The sequence below is a fragment of the Ananas comosus genome, linkage group 4, assembly GCF_001540865.1.
Source record: "Ananas comosus cultivar F153 linkage group 4, ASM154086v1, whole genome shotgun sequence".
Taxonomy (NCBI): Eukaryota; Viridiplantae; Streptophyta; class Magnoliopsida; order Poales; family Bromeliaceae; genus Ananas; species Ananas comosus.
Window position 1 is genome coordinate 2,724,255 of NC_033624.1, and position 10,935 is coordinate 2,735,189.

General features: G+C 34.9%; 2 protein-coding genes across 3 annotated transcripts; one reads left to right on the plus strand and one right to left on the minus strand.

Annotated features, from left to right (window-relative positions):
- Nucleotides 4,074-6,833, plus strand: LOC109708842 (SNAP25 homologous protein SNAP33-like). Of its 2 annotated transcripts, none has more exons than XM_020230701.1 (6): nt 4,074-4,094; nt 5,042-5,544; nt 5,799-5,892; nt 5,977-6,104; nt 6,195-6,292; nt 6,523-6,833. In XM_020230701.1, exons 2-6 carry the CDS (start codon nt 5,101-5,103, stop codon nt 6,620-6,622), a joined length of 864 nt encoding a protein of 287 aa, XP_020086290.1. In that variant the 5' UTR covers nt 4,074-4,094; nt 5,042-5,100; the 3' UTR covers nt 6,623-6,833. The 2 variants fall into 2 exon arrangements, with proteins under 2 accessions (XP_020086290.1, XP_020086289.1); XM_020230700.1 differs by having other exon boundaries at nt 4,093-4,201.
- LOC109708840 lies at nt 6,987-10,657 on the minus strand. Its single transcript, XM_020230698.1, has 6 exons — nt 10,291-10,657; nt 9,375-9,524; nt 8,869-9,127; nt 8,239-8,457; nt 7,704-7,846; nt 6,987-7,454 (listed from the first exon to the last, which is right to left on the minus strand). The coding sequence occupies exons 1-6, from the start codon at nt 10,573-10,575 to the stop codon at nt 7,155-7,157; spliced, it is 1,356 nt and encodes a 451-aa protein (XP_020086287.1). The 5' UTR covers nt 10,576-10,657; the 3' UTR covers nt 6,987-7,154.

Below are 10,935 nucleotides of genomic sequence, written 5' to 3' on the forward strand. Positions count from 1 at the left end.
TGTCAGTGCGATTAAGGTGCGTATAAAGTAATAACTTTATTGATTCTTCTTTCATTATTGTTATATGCAATATATTTGATGAAATTATAAGTTTTACTACATCTATACATATATCTGTTTCATCTCTTCTATTGTATATATAGTGATATATATTATTTTTGTTTATTAATTTATCATAGCTAGCCAGTCAAAAAGTTTTAAAATTTTTATGTTATTAATTTTTTGTCTTCCACAGCATCAGTCCACCGCAATGTACGGATAACTTCGCTAATTATTTATAATTATAAATAAGAACTATGATTTTTTTCTTCTTCAATAGTCATATTATTCATGATTTGAGATAATAACATATTTTACTTACAAGATTTATTTTTACTCAAAAATTAACTTAAAATTTAAATATAATATTTCATTCTAAACATTTGATCATGTTTGTTGGGCCCGTACGGTTTAGAATAGAAACTGAGATTGAATACAAAATGGTAAAACTCTTCAACGTCAACAATCATAATCGAAATAATTGATTTTTGTTTTCACTATTTTGTCGAGATAGAAAAAATTTTAGTTATAAAAACATAACTAAAATAAGATTGAAATTAAACAAAAACTATGATATACCAAATAATATGTTCATACATCCAAATAAGATATAAATTAATTAAACATTCATGCATTCAAATAGACCTTGGGTCTGGACAATGCCACACAATGCGTAAGTTAATTATTGGACCTAATTTGGGCTTGGAGTGGGTCGACTAGAATCTAGCCTGGTGTAGTCGTTGTTTTGACTTCAATGGAATCGAGGTTAAGGGCCCGTTTGTTTTGGTGTAAGTGGAGTGATGGAACTCGAGTTCGATCACTTTCGTTATTTATTTTGATATAAGTGAAAAATATAATGTAACTCAAGTTATGTTAGAGCTCCACTTCACCTACTCTCGACTTCCTCCTCTAAAGTGCTAAACTCGACTTTCACTACACTCAACCTCTTCTAAAAAATTTATTAAACAGTAAAATATAAACTCTACTTCCTTTATAATGGGTTAGAATTATCTTATTTATAATAAATTAGGATTATTTTTAAATAATAATAAAAAATTAATTATATAATAGATTAAATTTTATAGCGGTAAGTTTACCACTATATTTAGGAGATAACGGGATCTACTTACTTACATCAAAACAAACAATAAAATTCAAAAAACTAATTTCACCAACACCAAGTTATATCAAAACAAATAGAAAAATTAATTGAATTTAACTTTCAAACTGTACGAGTTACGTCAAAACAAACAACAAAAAAATAATCACACTTCAAAAAAACTCAATACTATAACCGAGTGGGAACCACTCAACCCTAGGGGGACCACTCAACTCTAACCGACTAATATCATCCTGACCCTACAATTTTTCATCCAAGGATTAAAAACTTGATAGCAAAAAGAGCGTTTTACTATTAATAGTATTTCAGTCTAATTCTATATATAGTATTTAATTCTTGGATGAAAAATTGTAGGGTCAGAATGATATTAGTCGGTTAGAGTTGAGTGGTCCCCATAGGGTTGAGTGGTGCCCACTAGGTTATAGTATTTAATTCAATGGTTAGAAATAATAAAAAGAGTTGATCCAAAGGCTAAAAAATTGGTAGCAACAATAAAATTTTGCTACTAATAGTAGCCCAGTCCAACTCTCTCTCTCTCTCTCTATATATATATAGGTTAGGTCCTTTGACTTGCTCCAACTCTTCTAGAAACCAACCATATCCAGAATCTCTCTAACCAACTAAAAAACCACAGGACATTTCTAATTCCTAACTATCTAATTTTTTAAAATTATAATTCTACTATCTAACATTTCAATTTATTTTATTTGATCAGTTAACGGCACTTCGATTTTAAAATTTAAATTCGTCAGTTTTATCTTTACAGATTTAGTTAATATATTTTATATAATTTTTATAACTATAAACTTATTAAAATAACTTTTTAGATTTTAAAATTAAAGTGCTCTTAACTGAATAAATCAAATAAACTGAAAGATTAGATAGTAAAATCAAAAATTTTAAAAATTAGATAATAAAATCAAAATGATTTATAGTTCAAATAAGTTTTGTAATTTTTTTTCCTTTTTTAATATATTTTCTTCCAATGAAAGAAAAAAAAAAAGGACATTAGTTTCTTTTTGAATCATTCCCCCTCAGATTGATCCTAATGTGGATCCAAATAATAATCTAATAAATTATAAGATAAAATTTTTAAATTTAAGATCAGAGTTTTAGACTATGTTTTAGATACTTAAATGAAAATTTTCAATTGATTTGAATTAACAGGCGGTTGAACTAAAAAATACCTCACATGGGCAATAAATGATAAATGTAGTTACTGCTTAGTTGTTTGATCACTTGATAAATAATATTAAAAAAAAGGTAAACTTCAAATATCACCTTTGTGATTTCTCACTTTCTCACTTTAGTATCCCGTGGTTTAAAGTGTATCAATTTAGTACCCTATAATTTTATTTTTCTCTTTTCGTCAACTCCGTTAAATTATATACAAGAAATTTCAGATACTCCATCTAGATCTATCTGTGAAACAACTGTTGTACTCTAAAAACTTAAACTGTTAGAAAACGGTGTTTTTAAATATTTTTATATTTAACACTCTGTGTTTTTAAATATTTTTATATTTAACACTCCCCCTCACGTCTGGGCTCGAAACTTTTTTTTAATTTGCCCATGACGTGAGCTTGAATTAAATGGGAGAAAATTAATATGCTAGGAGCCTGGCGTGACTCGAACTCAGAACCTTCTGCTCTGATACCATGTCAAACAACCGTTGTACTCTAAAAGCTTAAACTGTTAGAAAACGGTATTTTTAAATATTTTTATATTTAATACTATCGAATATTCAATTTAGTACCTTTTAGTTTTAACTTTGTCATTGATTTAATACAAAAAAAATTAGTAAAAGAGATAATAAAAAGAGAAAAATGAAACTGCTGGCATTAAATTGATATATTTTAAACCACACGATATTAAAATAAAAAAGTACGAAACCACATGAATGAATGATATTTGAAGTTTTTTTTTTGAAAAAATTATAAAATTTGGCAGGTAAGAAGTTCGAAAGTGCTAGATTCGTCTAACCTCGAGAAAAAAACATAAGTTTTGCTTCCGGATATTGGGTTATTGGATCCAATTACTAAACTAAACCCATTTAATTTTGTTATTTTTGTATCATTTATTTTATTGGATTTTGACCGGACGGATCTTGCAATATCCGATTCGATAACATGTAGCGGTTACATATCACGGTAAAACGGGTCTGATTACGTGGGACCCACATAAGCGAGTCCCACCAATCAGATATTTGGACCCATTCCAACGGTCTAATTTATTTCTTGTAGACCCTGGGTACGAGAAATTATTGCCTGGACCTGGTCCACGAGTTGGCCAAAACCACTCCTTACTTTTTCACTCTTAGCAACATTAAGATTAGCAAAAGTATTACTGATTTATTACAGTAGTTGTTACTCATATTGTCGTCCTTCCGCTCCGAAAGGTTTGATTCTTATTTATACTTTTGTAAAAAAATTTTACATCTCTGACTTCTTGGATAATATAGAAAAATATATAATTTTAAAAAAACTCGAGACAGAGACCTACGAGTAAATTTAAAAATAAATAGATAGATTTCAAACACTATATATATTTTTTAAAAAAAACCAACCACTTTTGAAACATAACATAATTCATGAATAAGTTATTCCATTTCATACACAAAAATTTGTAAGATTTGCAAGTGTTTCATATCCCCATCCAAAAGATTCAAAGTTTTGCTTTAGAACCAATAGGATTGAGCTCTAGGAGAATGGTTCTTGATGAACCAGGTCTAGGCAAAGCCAGTTTCTTTGTAGCTTGGCTTGAACCATTCCATTCAAAGAGTTATAGTAATAATAATAATAATAATAATTAAAAAAAAAAGATAAAATTAGTAGAAAACAAAACAGAGGAGTTTTTCTCCCTCGCTCGCTTTCTTAATGCTTAATTAATGATACCATCCCAGTTTGGTTTGACCCAATACCCCGCGTGGAGAAAGGTGGCTCCTTTTTATACCATTCCTCTTCTTCTTCTTCCTCCTCCTCCTCAATTATCTCTTTGCAATAGTTCTCAACAAGTTAAAGACCTTTCCTTTTTTCTTTAAAGGTAATTTTTACTTATTTTTGTTTGTTGGTTTTGATTGCTGTGGTCTATTGTTTGTTGGGTTGCTCTAAGTTGTGATTTTTGTGCAGTAGATTTGGTAAAGGTAAGATTTCGTGGGTAATTTCAGCTTGTTTTTGTACTTTGCTCTAAGTTGTGTTTTTTATGCAGTAGTTCTTCTCAAATTTGGTATGTTTAAAGTAATATTTGCTTATTTTTGCTTGATGGGTTTTGCTTATTTTTTTTACTCTGCTCCAAGTTGTGTTTTTGATGGAATAGTTTTGATCAAGTTAAGATTTTCCAGGTAATTTTAGCTTGTTTTTGGTTCTTGGGTTTTCATCTTTGTGATCTATTCTTGTTGGTTTCCGCTGTAATCCATATTACTTTGCTCAAATTGTGCTCTCTTATGCCATAGTTCTTCTCAAATTTAAAAAATTTTAGGTAGTTTTAGCTCATTTTTGCTTGTTTTGATCTATTCTTAATGGGTTTTAGCTGTAACTCATATTTACTTTGCTCCAAGTTGTGTTTATTGTGCAATAGCTCTGGTCAAGTTAAAGTTTCCTAGGTAATTTTAGCCTATTTTTGTAATTTTTTTGTTTGCTATTCTACCAATTTCTTGATTTTTTCTTTTTTTCATTTTGTTCTGTATCTTACTGCATGGATTAAGCTCCTTTATCTCCCTTGCTATTCATTTATACATGAATTTTATACAACCAACTAATGTTTTTAGTTCTTATCAGCTATAGATCATGGCCTTTTATCCTTTAAATTATTTCCAATTTGTTCTTTCTTATCTGCTTCTCTGCTGGGCAGTATTCTGATCAGAGAATTCTTCTGCTTGTGTAGGCGTTGTCGACACCTCTATCAACTTTCGACCATCAATTGAAGCTACAAAGATATCAAAAATGAGCAAAACAAGAACTTCTAACAACAAAATTCCTAAACAACGATCCGCGGACACCTCTTCCTTCGCCACCAACCCCTTCGATTCCGACTCAGAACTCGATCGCAGTTATACTAAGTCGGCACGAGCTTCCTCCGTTCCTTCGGTTAATGTAGATGAAGGGAGAAGCACTTCTACCTCATCTTCGGGCTTCTCTTCTGCGAGAAGCAAATACAAGAACGACTTTCGCGACGACGGCGGCATAGAGAACCAGTCCGTGCAGGAGCTCGAGAGCTACGCGGCGTATAAGGCCGAGGAGACTACGGAGAGAGTGAATGGGTGTTTGAGGATTGCTGAGGAGATGAGAGAAGGTGCTTCGAGGACTCTTGTGACATTACACCAGCAGGGTCAGCAGATTACAAGGACACACATGGATGCAGTTGACATTGATCATCATCTTACCAGGGTATTGATTCATTCGCGAAATTTATCCACTTTTATCCTTTTCTTTCAGCATATTACTGTTGTGGGAGAACTCTATTCACATTTATTCAGTGTGATCAAATTGCTTAAAGCTATATGAAAAAAAAAAATGTTGATCTGACAAATACTTCTTCACAAATTATGAGTCCTCTTTTGCATCTTGAGATTTTGTTAGAACTAGAAAAAGAAGATGAAACAGTTACAACATTTCATGTTTATTCCCCTTGTTTTTTTCAGAGTGAAAAGCTTCTGGGGAGTCTTGGAGGGATTTTCTCCAAGAAATGGAAGCCGAAGAAAAATCGCGAGATCAAGGGGCCTTTTCTATCCAGAGGTAAAATTACCGTAACAGAGAACGCGAGATAGTGATACTCCTCTTTGTTCTTTCTCTTGATGTGGTGAACTGAATTTTTTGCAGATGATTCTTTTATACGAAAGGGTAGTCATTTGGAGCAGAGACAAAGGTTGGGATTAACCGATCCTTTGCCCCGATCGAATCCTCGACGTTCAGCGACCGAACCTGCATCTGCGCTGGAGAAAGTTGAGGTATAACACTGCTGCAGAATCATCACTTTGAGTATGCATTATGGTTATCTGTCATTTCTAATTCTGGTGTTTATTTGATTACTTGGACAGATCGAGAAGGCGAAGCAGGATGACGCACTTTCAGATCTGAGTAATGTATTAGTCGAGCTGAAAGGCATGGCTATTGACATGGGTTCCGAGATTGAGAGGTTTATTTTCTCTCTTTATTATAAACCTTTTTTTTTCTTCTTTGTCATGGCATAGATTAGTCTCTTGTTTAGAGGAATATTCTATTAGCTCTATGCTCCCTTCTAAATCTATTGTTTTAATCAGCAAGTTTCACACCATATGTTTCTGAACCAAGACAAAATAGTATTACAACTTGAGGGACAAAACAACACAAAATAAGCTTACAAAATATCTTGTTTGGTGATTCCAGGCAAACTGCAGCTCTGGGCAATATGGAGCCCGAAATCGACGAACTAAACTTCCGAGTGAGAGGAGCAAATGTTCGGGCACGACGTCTGCTTGGGAAATAGATAATGCGAAGAAAAAAAATAAATTTACACACATTCATGTATACTGAAGTATTTCAGTATATCTCTTCTGATTTTGGTGAGACAGTTTTTGATCTGTTGTGAAATCATTTTGAGGTCTGTTTACACTATACATCTTGTTGCTGTTATTCATGTACAAACATATGCGTCCATGTGTGATAACATAGCAAATTCTTGTTGTAATATGATACTGTTTAAGTATGAGATAAAATATGGTAATTTTCAATTGACATAATTTAGTTGCCTCATCGGCTGCGTGATCACAAATGGTCTATTGTGAGTCTGCGACATATTTTCCCATGCATTACATAGCTATTCTCTTATTCAAAACTCATAAATGACAACCTTTTTCGGCAATTAAAACACCTTACATTCATGATTTATGTAACATCTATAAAATTGATAACTATACAGTGACAAAAGTAGGCCAGAGATTATGCCCTTCTAATATACATTCTTTACATTAACAAGAGAGAGAGAGAGAGAGAGAGAGAGAGAGAGAGAGAAGGGCAAATCACTGCTTTCTACCTGAAACAGTTTTCTTAACAACACCAACTGAGACTAAGAACTGATCAAGTGATGACAATGTCTTCATGTCATCCGGGGGAAAGTAACTAGCCGCCCGCCCCATAAGAGAAGCGAATAAAAGCGACAGAGAAGGCCGTGTGACAAATCGCTCGCCAAGTAGCTCATCGAGGAAGCCAAAAGCTGCTAGGAAATCCGAACTGCTCCCGTTTATCGGGGCGGCAAAATGGGCAGGAATTATCCTCTTGAATCGCCAATCTCTCACAATTCTATCGACCCAATCCCTCACCTGAAATATTACAAACAGATTTTATGGCTGTACTATGAACGACAATTAAGTACAGACAAGGACTCTATGGGCTATTAGAGATAATTTTACAGGAAAAAAATAATAATCAGAGGAGGCAAGCGTATCTATAGCAGAGAAACTATGCCATTAATTTGTCCTAGGGTGCAAACAGAAGGTTCTATAGACTATTGAAGTAAAGAAATAGTTGAGAAAAGAAGGTTCTAAGACATTTAATTTGCATTTACATACCTTTTCTGGAACTTTGCTGAAGACTAATGTTTTAACAATTGGCGACACAATCAATTTCTGTGACATCTGAGCGAAGCTTGCGGTAGGCTCCAAAAGATTCGACGGGCCTAGGAACAATATTTGCAGAACCATTCTCTCCCATCCTATTAACAATCAAAGAGAAAAACATGACTTATTAATACAAGAGAATAGGCAAAAAATTTCAAGCTCATATATCAACAAGAAGTTCTATGTATTTCCATTAAAGTGTGAAAGTTACCTAAAGAAAGGCTAATCCATCATTGATAAGGTAAAAGAGAAATAAAGTACATTCCAGTAAAATTAAATATTTTAGTTATATAAAGAAATGTTGAACAAATATCACATCTAACTCATCGTTAATCGACATTTCCATCAGCCTAATCCAAGGAAAAATTCAAATGATGATTCTCACAATAAGCCTTGTTATTTTGTTGAATCTACTCTGCAACTACCAAGCAAAACCAAGAGAAGAGAACAAACACATAGGATACACAATCAATAGGAGGCTAATTACCTTTTTGACGATTGACCGTATTGTCCACAACAGGTTCATCGGGAACTTCCTTTCCTTTACTGAGAAGTTTCACAGCCAAACCATTCTTAGCAGATGCCAACAATGATTCTTTGCTAATACATTCTGGCGGCTTCCTTGGAACGAAGATCACAGCATCTGTTACCAATAGTGTTCGTGAAGGCCTATGGTAGAATGCCACCTCCACATAAGGGCCAATTCCTGAGAAAAGTGAAATTATCTTTGGTCAGTGATACAAAAAAGGTTTTATTAGCTTTGAGAATAATGCATGATTGCAGTATGATCATATCAAGCATATTTGCATACTGAGTATTCATAAATACCCATGAAGCTGCAATTTTCTACAAAAATGCTGTTGATTTAAGTTGGTCATCCATGATTCCAATTCATAGACAGTAAGTAAAAGGATATCGATGCAAGAAATCAATTTTCACATAGGGGTGTATATGAAAAACTCAGATTTTGCAGGGATATATGTGTAACTAAATAATTTTCCAGTGGTATATATGTAGAAAACTCAATAGGGAAAAATGTATGTAACATATGGTCCTTCGACCAAAATGTTAGAGCAAAATAACAAAAGAAAAGGAGAAATTAAGTATGAAGCCCTACCAACTTCTGGTGCGCTAAAGATCTTTTGTTCAATCTCATCTGCCCAAGGGGTAGAATCATCCTCATCCTTCAAGGACTTGGCACGGAAAATTCCAAAAAACTCAAGGGGCAAATTGATCGGCCAACTCCACTGCCTGGGAGCCACCCAAATTTGCGCTCTTGGGAACTTCCTCGAAAATGGGCCCACGAAGATCTTGTGTTCATAAGCAAAAGTAGGTAGGATAATGTATTCCACAGGTGCATCCAACTCCTTTAACAGCTGTTTTAACACAAATAAACAATTCACGCTCATGCTTCTCTAAGCTCACCGGTTATAATCATAGCTAAATATAACAGAAAAAGTAACCCAAAAAAAAAAATAATCAAGTGAAACAAATGTTTAACAACAAAACCAAGTCCAATTGACTAATTGTAGAGATCTAATAAACTAATAGTTGAACAATGGATAAAAACAGAGACTACATGAAGAACATAAAAAAGTTGAATAAGGTTGGTAAGACGACTACCTGAATGCATTCTTTAGTAGGAGCGATCGGTGCATGGACCCATAATCCTCCAGATTTCAGCTTGATAACAGTCATCCGAATGTTTGTGGAGACACTGCTGAAACCCAGTGCTTGCTCTTGCTCGAAAAGCCATATACAATCTCTCACAGCCTTATAGAACCGGAAAAAAGAAAGGTTAACTTTACGAATACATAAAGGCAGTGTTCTATTATAAATGCGATAATGGAGAATATTCTCCTAAAATCTGGTGTGGGGTCAAAATAGTTCGTGCAATGGAGTGTATATAATTATATGAAAAAATAAAATACCTGCCAAATAACAAGTAGTGACATAACAAGAAGATGCAAATTCACGATGTTAAGACTATTCTCGGCAGTTCTGAATCAAATCGATCTGTTGGGTAACATGATATCGGCACCGGTCCTAACATACCTCAATTTCAAGAGGTTATGGGTTCAATTCCTACATCCACCATTTAATGGCATTAATTCCTGCCGGCTATCTCTTCTGTCACCTGTCACCTTTCTTGTCAGTGCAGTTGAGATGGTTCACCTTATTTCTGTCATACACGTGAGCACGCGTGTTAAAACTAGTCCTGGGCCATTACCTATTAGATCGATTTGGTGGGCAACAAAGGCTACGCGGCGGATGGAAGCAACCGGATGCTCAACGAATAAGTGGAAAATTCTCGTGTCATTCACAACAACATCCTATACTACTTCAATTATCTATTTGTATTCAACATAGTCCTCATTTTTTCACCTCAAATTCAAAGTTATCTACAATTCAACTCTCCAATCATGAATCGACAAGCTATAACAACAAACATGTTAAAACCCACCCAGTAATTCCTCACACAATAGTAAAACCCTAATAATGGAGAGGAACCCAATCAAATTCAAAAAGCTGATCTCACCTCGGTCCTAATCGTGCGCCGATTGAGGAAGGGCCCGAGGGGGAAGGGGAACCCGGTGAAGTTGAGGTAGAACCTCTCGGCGCCGCCGCCGCCGCTCCCGGCGGCGGAAGCCACCACCAACGGCCCAGCTTCCCCACGCAGCCGCCGCCGCCGCCGCCGCACGGGATTCGACTCAAAATCGAGACTTTTACGATGCCCGCCGAGAAACGGAGGAGCTTTGCCTCCCAAAGAAGAGGAATTGGGAAAGAGCGCGGTGTTTGGGAGAGAAGCAGCAGTGGTCGCCATTGTCGAACCCTCGAAGCTGCTATTTGCTATTAGAAGAAGCGCTGTGTCGAAGAGAGACGGTGATTGGGTGGATGCGTGACACGTGGACGCACCGAAGGGTGTATGTTTGGTTCGGAGTATTCGGAAGTCGGAACTCTTATTATAGTGGCTGGGAATATTTGAGACCATTTAATAATTTTTTTTTTTAAAAAAAATCGAAGGAAGCAGAGAGGAGGAGTAAGTTCTAGAATTCCTATGATTTTAATATTTCATTTGTTCCCTTCATTTTATTAGAAGTCGGCGACGATACACAACCCGACCTAGACTTCGACTTATTCGTTGGAGTCGGCGACGAGAAAGATAAAACGCCGAGTTCAGCGT

What these genes read in the sequence shown, in the direction of transcription:
- LOC109708842 (XM_020230701.1), top strand. Translation starts at nt 5,101, where the DNA reads ATGAGCAAAACAAGAACTTCTAACAACAAAATTCCTAAACAACGATCC. An exon ending in TTGATCATCATCTTACCAGG is followed by an intron (nt 5,545 to 5,798) that starts GTATTGATTCAT and finishes TGTTTTTTTCAG; the next exon opens with AGTGAAAAGCTTCTGGGGAG. An exon ending in GGGGCCTTTTCTATCCAGAG is followed by an intron (nt 5,893 to 5,976) that starts GTAAAATTACCG and finishes AATTTTTTGCAG; the next exon opens with ATGATTCTTTTATACGAAAG.
- LOC109708840 (XM_020230698.1), bottom strand. Translation starts at nt 10,575, where the DNA reads ATGGCGACCACTGCTGCTTCTCTCCCAAACACCGCGCTCTTTCCCAAT. An exon ending in CTACTAAAGAATGCATTCAG is followed by an intron (nt 9,128 to 9,374) that starts GTAGTCGTCTTA and finishes GTGTTAAAACAG; the next exon opens with CTGTTAAAGGAGTTGGATGC. An exon ending in TCAGCAAAGTTCCAGAAAAG is followed by an intron (nt 7,455 to 7,703) that starts GTATGTAAATGC and finishes GTAATATTTCAG; the next exon opens with GTGAGGGATTGGGTCGATAG.